This window comes from Salvelinus fontinalis, chromosome 27, assembly GCF_029448725.1.
Source record: "Salvelinus fontinalis isolate EN_2023a chromosome 27, ASM2944872v1, whole genome shotgun sequence".
Classification (NCBI taxonomy): Eukaryota; Metazoa; Chordata; class Actinopteri; order Salmoniformes; family Salmonidae; genus Salvelinus; species Salvelinus fontinalis.
The window spans coordinates 13,286,669-13,299,080 of NC_074691.1; the positions used below are offsets into that span (position 1 = coordinate 13,286,669).

Below are 12,412 nucleotides of genomic sequence, written 5' to 3' on the forward strand. Positions count from 1 at the left end.
CTAAAGCTGAGATCTATCCCTATCACATACAGATGAACTGAGACACCCTGGACTTAATGAAAGAAACAAGGAGGGGTGAGATGAGAGGAAAGCGGCCCTGCTTCATTACAGAGGCATGAGGAGCATGGCAGGAGTTTATTACAGTATTGCTAACAGGGTATTACAGTCCCCACCCAGGCTCTACGGTGTACACCAGAAATACTTACCCCTTCGTGTTAAAGGCAGGGCTCTAATTCAAATGTTACTTTAACGAGCTAAGGGAAGGATACAGGAGCTAGGCTGTAGTTAGGCTACAGAGCCATGTGCACTGATTCCCCGGGGGAATGCGTATTGGTGACATGCAACGTGCTGCTGGGTTTGCGTTCCTGGGAGCTGTTGATGGAAGGATGTGAATAGCAGCAGGAAGGAGGAGGGAACTCAGTGGTAGATCGTGTGATTTGAGGTGACTGCGACTGAAGTGAGGTAATCCATGGATCGTCTCTGTGCGTGGAGGAACGACAGGGAACAAACCGAGGGTTTTAGGTGTTGACTGAGAACTTTACAGTTATATGACAGTAATTCCCCCGGTCTCGGTGTAGACTGGCCGCGGACTATCTGCAGACTCATCTGAAGCCATACTCTGTTGCCGTCAGCCAGTGTTACTGGAGAGCTGAGCCCAGTCACATGTCTCCTCTCTCTTTATGAAGTCCGTCTCTCAGCTCTGACAGGCCTGATGGCTCAGCACTTCTACCCAGACCCAGACAGCTTTCCTGTCCTGTACAGGCTTGTGTTATCTAGTCAGCTATGGACACCGTATAATTGGTGAGGCAAGCCAAGCGTTCTCACTAACACTATGCTGACTGGTGACTCCTTTGTTTCTGCTTCAGGTCGGTTAGGCTGCTGAGAGAGCGAGCGAGCAAGAGGGAGGGAGTGTGAGAAAGATAGAGAGAGGGATGGCGAGACAGGGAGAGAGAGAGAGGGAGGTGGTCTATATTCATACATCCAGCTGGCCGGTCTCTGACTGTGTTCCTCCTTCAACAGGTCTCCATTAACCCTGATGACTGGGAGATTAGAGAGGGATATATGAACACACACACTGGGCCATAGGACCATCTGTCCCCTCGTGTCCTCGTGCACACACACACACTGGCCTCGGTGGGATTATTGAGCAGCACTGCCTGTGGTCCAGCCATGTGGACACTGTTTTTATGATACTCATCTGGGCACATACTGTGCACACGCAGGCATACTACATACCGGGCAGAATTTATACCGCACACACTTGTTTACGCTCTAGCACGGAGGTTTTGGGCTTGAGGACTCTTACATGAATTTTGGATTTGGAGAACTGTTATATAAGACTGCAGCCAAACTGGGCATACACAAAAAACACTGGCTCAAAGCTGCTGCTCAGCCACTAAAGGTGTTACGCAACCGGATTGGATGCTGCTGCTCCCCACTTGTCGCTTCGAATTAGCCTAGAGCTTGTTTATTGTTGACAGGCAGAATGCATAACCGGTAGGATGTTTCCAATCCAAATCAACAGCCGTAATGACTGCTAACCCTAGCTCGCGTCTCTTTTGATGGCCGCTAAACTGTGCTCTTTGTTGGCCAGTGCTCAGCTCAGATAGCACACCCTGCCCGCCCTCTCTACTCTCCTCTCCTGTCCTATGTGGCGACTCATATTTCAGCTGGTGCCCTTGTCTCCGTCTGTACCCCGCGTCCTAGCTCTATCTCTCTGGTTACATCAATACGTTTCTTCCCTGAGGCATGCTGATTGAGTCCAGGACAGGAGCAAGTTGGCAGGGCTAGCTAGCTAAGTGCTATCTGTGGTGACGCAACCAGTGGAGCGAGAGTTCCACTACCGCTCAGACGACAGCTAGCAGGACAGGCATGTCGTGACACGAGGAGCGCAGGCTGACGGGAAGCCAACGTTACTGCTTTCCCATTTGGATTCCACCTCACTACATAAATAGATGAGGTTGATGTGCTGTATTTGTGATGGTGAGTGTTGAAGCCGCGTGGTGGTCGCTGCAGATTGAATGGCATCATGTGAGCTGGTCTGTAAACAAACTTCAAAAGTCTGAGGAATGATGATATTGACGGACATGAAAAGGTGTTAGGATCAGTACAATTGAAAGGTATTGGAACGGTATGCCCATGGGGCTGCTGTGGGTATGAACAAATCTAACACACCCCCTACCGAAGTCATGTGATAATACATGGTGTGTGTGTGACTGATGACATCATATTCCTGAGCCTACCATGAGACTGTTCAGTCATCTGATTCTTCCTGTGTTTTTGACAGGCAGGACAGAGGCTACCTTTTACCCAGGCAGGGGTCCTTCCACTTCCTTACGTCATGTCTCTGAGTGGCTGGACCATAGGATGTTTACCCATCCCGGATTAAACCTGAATCAAAACATCCCATTTATATCTCTCTCTCTCTCTCTCTGCAGTTAGCCAAGCAGCAGGACAATAAAGCAGTCCTCTCACCCCCCTCCAATTCCCTCTACTCTGGCCCCTGTCGGACCCCATCTGTAAAAACGGCTGTGTTTTTATAGGAGCCTCATTTTTGGCCCCTGGCCCGGCCCTTGGTTTACGAGAATGGAACGTCCAGAGCTCCTGAGTCGCGTGTTCTACCCCGGTGACCCGTCTCCTTGGCGCCAGCGCCGCGGTAACAGCCCGGTGCTGTGAAACCCGATAGCTGTGGCTAAATACGTGCTAATGTGGCGGGAACGCTAGCATCCTACGCACCCTTCAGGGAGAAAGGCTGTCTACAAAGGGGGATGAAGACATTTTAAACGGCGTGTCTGACACATACCCACTTAGCTATTTACGCACTCATTGTCTCACACCTACAACACATACCATCTTTCACACACACGTTATCGTATACTATACGTTATCGTATACCACATATTCTTAAACACATGCTCACAAGGCCACAGAGTGAACACACACTCTCTCAGACACACAAATTCTCTCTTCAAAACCACACATACTAAGTGAGGCCCACACCACAGAGCTGCTGATTGGCTAATAGACACGTGTGTGGGATTGCTCAACAGGGCCTGGCTGGTGGAACACATCATGAGGCCGGTTCTATTGACAGTGATGATGATGATGATGATGATGGCGCAACCTTCTCTTTCACAATCACTCACCACCACCACCACCACCACCTCCCAACCGTTCTATCAGGCGACGTGTTGTTGATCTGAGAACACGCAGTCTGTCACGTTGCTGCTGTTGTCCCCTTCTCTCTTCTCACTGCTATTTTCTTCACCTGGACTCAGTGTCCTGCACTCATGTAGGATAACTTTGCGGTGTGAGTCATTGGGCGTTTGGCTGCTTGGATGCTGTTCAAGATCCTGTGATATAAGACGGAGCTCATCGCCCCCCCCTCAGTGTTACTTGGACCAGATACTGTTTGGCCTAGAGGAACGCTGTGGCCACGTGATCCAGTCCAAATCCAGCCCTGTTCTGTTGATGTTCAGGCTAACAGAGATCACCCTGATCCACTTGTATCCTCTTTTGGGGATTGCAGCACAGCCTCATCCTGCTGGCCCTGGACAGTTTATCTTGTCCTGTCATGTAACTGGGGTTTGGGGGAATACCGTTTATTTAAATACAGTTGATTTATTCTCCAGGACCTCTCGATAAATAAACACAGAATAGGTCTTTTCCTATCTGTTGAACTGTGGAAGGTGTACATTATATTTGGCAGGGATGACTTGTGGAGCCGTCTACCCATACCCCACTGTGCAGCCCCCTGCAGTCCCCTGCCCCTCTGAGTCAGCGCTGTGTTGTGTGGATGTTGTGTTGTCTAGGTCACAGTGTTGCTGCCCCCAGTGAGTGTCACAGTCCATCGGACAGCAGTGAGAAGGGGTTGCTGAGAAAGGCCACTGACCCTGGTGGGTGGCTCGCTGTGACCCTGCTGGGCAAGGGGGTGTGTGTTTAGCTGGTGTTTGTGAGGCAGTGGGATGTGTGTCCGTGTGTGTGTGGCTGGGGCTCGAGAGCCAACGGGGTATGAAGTGTACGGGGTATGCAGTGTATGGGGTATGAAGTGTACGGGGTATTATGAAGTGGACGGGGTATGAAGTGTACGTGGCATTTCACACTGCACCATTCTGCCTGCCTGCACAGAGAGGACAGGCTAGCTGAGTCAGGGGACAGAGAGCCAGATGGGTCTAACTGAGGGAAGCTACAGACTGTACAAAATCAGAGAGGCAGAGGTGAGCTATGTAGCTCTACATTCTACAGCTGACTGTTACTGGACATAATTTGGCCTGGAACACAAAGGGGCTGTGATTTTCATTGCTAGATGCAGGAACATTGTAAGGAGGCTCTCCCCAGCTCTGTGAGCTGTGGTAGGGGAGGGCTGTGTACTACCAGCCCCAGGCTTCCGCAGGCCTAGTTCCCCATCTCTTGCTGTCTATCTCTCACTTGTGCTCTCTCTCAACTCTGTCTCTCTCTTTCTCCCTTTCTCTCCTCTCTCTCTCTCTCTCTGTCTGTATCCCTGTTTTTCTCTACTGCCGCAATGCAAATCAGAACCAGATGAGTCTATTCTGGGTGCGTTAAACCCCCTGTCTGGAATTACCTCCCTGACTATATAAGGATGGGAAACACAGACCTCGACCTCCAAAAATCATTTTTTGTTTTTTTAATTGTGTAATGAATAACAGCTGTTAAAATGTGTGTGTCTGTTTTAGGCTCTTGCCCCTCTTTGATTTCATACAATAACAACTGAAATCACTCTTAAATGCTCACATCACAACACCATCATCCCAGACACCCTGGACCCACTCCAACTCGCATACCGCCCCGGCAGATCCACAGATGACGCGGTCTCTATTGCACTCCACGCTGCCCCTCACCCACTTGGACACCTATGTGAGAGTGCTGCTCATTGACTACAGCTCAGCGTTCAACGCCATAGTGCCCTTCAAGCTCATCACCTAATCTAAGGACCCTGGGACTGAACACCTCCCTCTACAACTGGATCCTGGACTTGCTGACGGGCCGCCCCCAGATGGTGAGGGTAGGCAATAGGACATCCACCACGCTGACCCTCAACACGTGCCAGGACAACAACCTCTCCCTCAACGTCAGCAAGACAAAGGAGCTGATCGTGGACTACAGGAAACAGAGGGCCAAGCATGCACCTATTCACATTGACGGGGCTCTAGTGGAGCGGGTCGAGAGCTTCAAGATTCTCATTGTCCACATCACTAAGGATCTATCATGGTCCACACACACCAACACAATTGTGAAGAGGGCACGACAATGCCTCTTCCCCTCAGGAGGCATGGGCCCTCAGATCCTCAATTGAGAGCATCTTGACTGGCTGCATCATCACTTTCTATGGCAACTGCTTGGCATCCGATCGCATGGCGCTACAGAGGGTAGCGCGTACGGCCCAGTACACCTCTATACCAGGCGGTGTCAGAGGAATCCCCGAAAAATGGTCAAAGACTCCAGCCACCCAAGTCATAGACTGTTCTCTCTGCACCAAGTCTGGAACCAACAAGACCCTGAACAGCTTCTACCCAAAAAGCTACCAGGACTATTTGCATTGACCCTTTTTGCATGAACTTTTTTGACTCATTACTTAAGCTGTTGCTACTCTTTATTATCTATCCTGTTGCCTAGTCCCTTTATTCCTAGTTATATGTACAGTTCATTCGGAAAGTATTCAGACCCATTTTTTTACATTTTGTTACGTTACAGCCTTATTCTAAAATGGATTCAATAAAAATACAAATACTAATCAATCTACAAACAATACCCCACAACGACAAAGCAAATACTGGTTTTTAGTATTTTTTGCAAATGTATAAAAAGAAAAATGCCTTAAGTATTCAGACCCTTTGCTATGAGACTCGAAATTGAGCTCAGGTGCATCTTGTTTCCATTGAACATCCTTGAGATCTTTCTACAACCTGATTGGGGGCCACCTGTGGTAATTTCAATTGATTGGACATGATTTGGAAAGGCACACACCTGTTTATATAAGGTCCCACAGTTGACAGTGCTTGTCAGAGCTAAAACCAAGTCATGAGGTCGAAGGAGGCACAGATCTGAGGAAGGGTACCCAAACATGTCTGCAGCATTGAAGGTCCTCAAGAATGCAGTGGCCTCCATCATTCTTAAATGGAAGAAGTTAGGGACCACCAAGACTCTTCCTAGAGCTGGCCCCCCGGCCAAACTGAGCAATCAGGGAGAAGGACCTTGATCTGGGAGGTGACCAAGAACACGATGGTCACTCTGACAGAGCACCAGAGTTCCTCTGTTGAGATGGGAGAACCTTCCAGAAGGACAACCATCTCTGCAGCACTCCACCAATTAGGCCTTTATGGTACTGTGGTCAGACGAAGCCGCTCCTCAGTAAAAGGCTCATGACTGCCTGCTTGGAGTTTGCCAAAAGGTACCTAAAGACTCACAGACCATGAGAAACAATATTCTCTGGTCTGATGAAACCAAGATTGAACTCTTTGACCTGAATGCCAAGCGTCATATCTGGAGGAAACCTGGCACCATCCCTATGGTGAAGCATGGTGGTGGCAGCATGATGCTATGGGGATGATTTTCAGTGGAAGGGACTGGGAGACTAGTCAGGATCAAGGGAAAGATGAACGGAGCAAAGTAGAGAGAGATCCTTGATGAAAACCTGCTCCAGAGTGCTCAGAACCTCAGACTGGGGTGAAGGTTCACTTTCCAACAGGACATTGACCCTAACTACACAGCCAAGACAACGCAGGAGTGGCTTCGGGACAAGTCTCTGAATGTCCTTGAGTGGCCTAGCCAGAATCCGGACTTGAACCCGGTTGAACATCTCTGTGCAGCGAATAGCTGTGCAGCGACGCTCCCCATCCAACCTGACAGAGGATCCCCCCAAATACAGTTGTGTCAAGCTTGTAGCGTCATATCCAAGAAGACTCAAGGCTGTAATCACTGCCAAAGGTGCTTCAACAAAGTACTGAGTAAAGGGTCTGAATACTTATGTAAATGTCATGAATTGTCACTTATGTAAAAAAAATATATATACATTTGAAAAAAATGCTAAAAACCTGTTTTTGCTTTGTCATTATGGGGTATTGTGTGTAGATTGATGAGGTGTGAAAAAAATGTCATCCATTTTAGAATAAGGCTGTAACGTAACAATATGTGAATACTTTCCGAATGCACTATACATATCTACCTCAATTACCTCGTACCCCAGCACATCAACTCGGTCCTGGTACCCCGTCTATATAGCCAAGTTATCGTTACTCATTGTGTATTTATTATTATGTTTAACCTTTTTATTATTTCTCTGTTTTCTCTCTGCATTGTTGGGAAGGGCCCGTAAGTAAGCAGTTCCCTTTTAGTCTACACCTGTTGTTTACAAAGCATGTGACCAATACAATTTGATTAGATAAAAATGTATTTCATTTGATTTAATAAGGCCTAGATATTTAATCATCTCTCTACGCATCATTTTTTTACAAGGAGCATGTTTGCGCCTAAGTTGAAAAATATAGGCAAACACAAAGAAATTTAAGAGCGCAAAGAAAAATATCTGAGGTAATAAAGCTAGAATCCTTCATTTCTCTAGGCGCACTGGTTAAAATGTAAGGTCGCACAGCAAAATATTTAGGCGCATATGCGAGTAAAATTGTTGCACTATTGAGCCCTGTTAATAGAGTTTTAATTAAAGCCTGCTGGATCTCAGAGATCTGTAACGCCTTTCAGAACACTTTTTATTGCTTTTTGCTCCAATAACAAGCTTATTGGCATTGCTTAGAATTGTCCTGAACATATCCTCCCTGCCAGCAGTCCTGTCACCACTTGTCACCATTCTGTGGTGTGGCCTCATTATGGTTGCTCCCTGGTAGCCAACTGTTATATCAGTTACCATCATCATCATGCTAGCATCATCAGGCTGTCAGAGATGGTTGTCAGTGTTAATACACTGCCCTCTGTATTTCCCCACGTTGACTTTCCCTCCTCCACTAACCCTCCATGCTGTTCCCTACCTCTCAGTGCTTAGTGTGCTGTACTGTATGTAGTGCTGGCATCCAGAGTGGTTGAGGCTGAGTTCACTTCAGTAGCCATTGGAAGCCCAGGGTCAGTCAGTCACAGTGTGCATCTGAATGCCTTTCCAAGTTGTTAGCGCTCAGTGTAGCATGCTTCCTGAGCTCCAGCTGGCCTGCAGGAAAAGAGAAACCAGCAGGTCTGAGTCGCAGTCTCCAACAGTAGCCAGCCAGGATATGTCTTCTTCACTTAGAGCTATCCAGACTGGTTTATGTCTACTTAACACCTTTCAGACTGGTTTATGTCTACCCCTTCCAGACTGGTTTATGTCTACTTAACACCTTCCAGACTGGTTTATGTCTACTTAATACCTTCCAGACTGGTTTATGTCTACTTAATACCTTCCAGACTGGTTTATGTCTACTTAACACCTTCCAGACTGGTTTATGTCTACTTAACACCTTTCAGACTGGTTTATGTCTACCCCTTCCAGACTGGTTTATGTCTACTTAACACCTTCCAGACTGGTTTATGTCTACTTAATACCTTCCAGACTGGTTTATGCTTCATTCAGTATGGATATCAATGTAAACAGTAATTTTGGAGGTGAAGGTTGCTTTCATCTGCTCTGGTTATAAAAGGAAAACTTCAACCAACTAGTTACTTAGCTAAACAATGGAAGATGCACAATCCATGGCTACAAAGCTGGCTAGTTAGCTCTAAGTACTATTTAAGCTAGCTTGACGTACTTAATATGAACAAGTTGAGAAAAAAGTAACTACAAGAAACGTGATTTATTGTCTTCTGAAGCAATTTGGTTATCCTGTCTTGATTGCTATCTGACAAAATTAAAGCAATCTCTTTGACGAGACATTAGTCAGTGAATAATGCCATCTCCGTGGTAACCAGATACTCTTTCTGCCATACATACCTTCAAACTACTGTAAAACCCCTCAAGTAGGCCTAAGGACATATTTGAGGGGCTCTATTCCTTAAGGGAAACCCTTGATTTTTTATGCATCCGGGCCCTGGTTTAGAGTCACCTCTTCCCAGACCAGGTTATTGCACATAGCCAGCTAGGGAAGGAAGTGTCTAATGTGTGAGGTTTAGAGTGGCAGCCGGTCCTGTGTGGAATGGGCTGTCTGAGCCTAACTTGCCCTTGCCCTTGCCCCACCTCCACCCTTCAACCCCCAGCCCCTTCCAGCTGCTCTAGCATTTGCCCTGACACTCAAAAGTGTTAACAAAGGAGCACTTTGTCAGAACCTCAACTAGCCACGTGCCACTGTCTTTGTTAACGGCCCAACCGCTAATGGTTTCCCGGGAGCTCAAGGTGAGCGCAAACTGAACAACAAGGAGCAACGGAATCCGGGTGGTATGGTGGCATGACAACAGGGTCTTTGTCTCAGTACAAAGTCAGTTGAAGTCGGCTACTTCAGTACAACTTCCAAACCAGTGAAATTGACCTCCATTCTGAACTAACATTGCTTTCAAAATATTGCCGACAATCTTTTAAGTTGATTGACCTTATAACTCAACCAAGGATAAAATCATTATGCGTCCCCCCTGCGTCCTTGCTGCTCATATTAGAGAACATTCCGGTCGTTGGTCGTGGGAGCAGTGCATGGGGGGGGGGGGTTGCTCTGATGCGTGAATTGGCCTAATGACTAATGTGATGTGAGGAGGGCTGACAGAATGACTGCTCTGTCTCTTCTCTGACAGGCTGACTCCTCCTTCAAAGTGTCACTCTCTGTCACTGTCAGGGTACAGGGGAGTCAGAGCCCTTGGCCTGCAATGCTCTTATTTTGGCCGAGGTTCTTTGGCCTCAGATTATCTGGTCATCTATTGCTTAGATTCAGTTGAAGGGAACGTTACACAGGGTTAGTTAGGGCCAGGAGCAGTTCTGTGCTTCCTGTACTAGAGGGCTCTGGGATGTTGGAGGACTGCCCTGTCACTCTCAGACTGCTCCTCTGTCTTCCTCTCTCTTGCCTGGTGGAAGATCACTGTCACTGCATGGTTTAGTTTAGCCAACTCCTCTGTGGTGTTAGTTACCATGCTAACAGTTTACCGCATTACAACGGATGACAAAAGAGTTGGCCCAGGCAGCGCTAAGACCATCCCAGGCTATTGTCCTCCTCCCACTCTGCCCCAGCTTCAGCCTCCTTTCTCCCTGTCACTGTGGCTTACTCTCCCCTCCCTCTCCCTGTTCCTCCAACTCACCAGCCAGTCTACTTCCAATAAGTCTGGAAGGAGTAAATCCCTGCTCTGCTGCATTGCAGAGTCCTCTAGTTTTAATGAGATGCACGGAAGACCCGGAGGAGGCTTTGATGCCTTAATATTAGTCCATTGCTGTAAATGAGGAAAGTAAGTTGGATATGGGCCACTGGTTGTTGCATCATTGCTATGATGTGCTTAAGTAATGGGCAGAACTTATAATTGGTGATGAGTCCGAGTTCAGCCCTGTCTATATACTCATGGCTAACTAGTGGCCTTCATGCTGAGGTACAGTAGAAGTATCATACGGTTTGGTTCATCCAATGATTAATGACAGTGTGACTTTAACATATGATGCTGTCATTCAATTTCAGACCTGCACTGGGAAGATAATTATCCGTGTCTTGCTTTGGTAGTTAGTCATGTTGGTTTAGAAGGGCCCAGCCATAGACACAGTCCTTTGTTTCCCGCGTGCTTCTTTGTGTGTGACTGGCCACATGTGTCTGTTCCATGAGCTGTGTCCTTCATTGCTCACGTTGCGTGATGCCCCTGAGGAAGCAGTGTTCCTAGTATGTCGTATAACACACAGACACACACACACACACAGATCGTGGGTTATTCATGAGGAACATGGCAGATGAGCCCGGCTGACACTGTGGGCGGTGCCTCCACCCATATAGTAACACAGTAACACCCCTCCCGAACATCTGAGCCCTCCAGACAGACAGACTGCAGCTTTCTATGAACCAGGAACACATTTTCTAAAATAATCATGTTCAGTAGTATGAAATGGTTCTTGGAGCACACTGTGCAGTACTGTGTTCAGAATTGGAGCACCCCTTTGTTACTAAATTCTACAGTCGTCAGGCAAGAAACTTCCCAAAAAGTTGTGGTCATGTATTATAGAAATGTATGTCATTTGGAATATGTAAGATAGTTGAACGAGTCCACCCACACACTGTTCCTCTCTCCTCTCCTCCAGACCATTCCAGCTCCAGCACCACCTTGTCCTTCCAGCCGCTGCGCTCCCAAGGTGCCCTCCCCACGGCCCACGTCATGCCCTCGCCCTCCTCCGGCTCCAAGCTCAGCACGGTGCCCTCCCCTGGGAGCAGCCCCTGGTCTTCATGCCAGCTGCCCTCGCCCCTCGACAGCCCCCTGGACATGAAGGACCCCCGGCCTGTCCGCCGCTGGTCCTCCCTCACCCGCCTCAGCCCCCAGGAGAAGACCATCCCCGGGGGCCGGGCCGCATACCGCTCTGACCCCCATGGCTCCCTGGACAGAGGGATGCTCTACGGTTACAGACATGACCCTCTGGGCCCCACGGACCCCTACCTATCCCACCTGCACTCCCCAGGGGCCGAGGCCAGGTACAAGTACCCCCTGAGTACTAAGACAGACTCTCACTCTGCCTGCTCGTCCCCACTCAAACCCAACACCTTAGACCTGACCTACAGTGCCTTACCGGAGACCAAGCACCCTGGCGTCGGGCTGACGGTACCCAGCCAGAGGGGCCTACCACTGGGCCACCAGACAGTAGGAGGGTCCCCCATCCAGCCAGCAGTGAGGACCCAGATGTGGCTGAGTGAGCAGATGGAGTACCGGCCCCCCGGCCCCGGGCCAGAGCTGTGTGGGGCCCTGTCGGCCTGGCAACAGGAGCAGCAGCAGAGGGAGAGGCTACGGCAAGAGGCCGAGGTCAACCAGGTGAGAGGAGTGGATTGGGAGTAGGCTACAGTTTCTGTTAGACAGCTAGTCAGGGGACTCTGTCAAGTAAATTGATGAGTGTTAGTTAGTTGTCATGGGTGTTAACCTTTCAGATTTTCAGCACAATATTGCCTGGAGTCTGTACTAAAAACTGGTGAATATTTCCCTCCAAATTGTGAACCGCTTCATGTAGGACTAAATATGAGGGCATATTGCCCTCTGGTGGGCTTCTGAAGCATTGTCATTTTTCCTAAAGGCAAACAATACAAGATGGTCAGTGCTATCTGGAATCCTCGGGACGTCCCTACCCTAAATCCTAACCTTAACCCTAACTCTAACCTAATCCTTACCTTAACCATTTTAAATGTGAACTTCAATGGGTTAGGGACGTCCCAAGGATCACGTTTTCAGGTTTTAATGTCACGTCCACAAGTACAGTAAAATGCCTTTCTTGCAAGCTCTAAACCAAACAATGCAATAATCAAAATCAAAGTAGTACTAA

The 12,412-nt window shown here is 48.2% G+C and overlaps 1 protein-coding gene across 3 annotated transcripts in view; it reads left to right on the forward strand.

Moving 5' to 3' along the window:
* LOC129825073 (centrosomal protein of 85 kDa-like) overlaps nt 1-12,412 on the forward strand; it is a 74,277-nt gene that overhangs the window by 24,166 nt on the left and 37,699 nt on the right. For all 3 annotated transcript variants that reach the window (XM_055884831.1, XM_055884832.1, XM_055884830.1), the window contains exon 3: nt 11,192-11,910. In XM_055884831.1, coding sequence (XP_055740806.1) covers nt 11,192-11,910 — 719 coding nt within the window. The remainder of the gene's footprint in view (nt 1-11,191; nt 11,911-12,412) is intronic.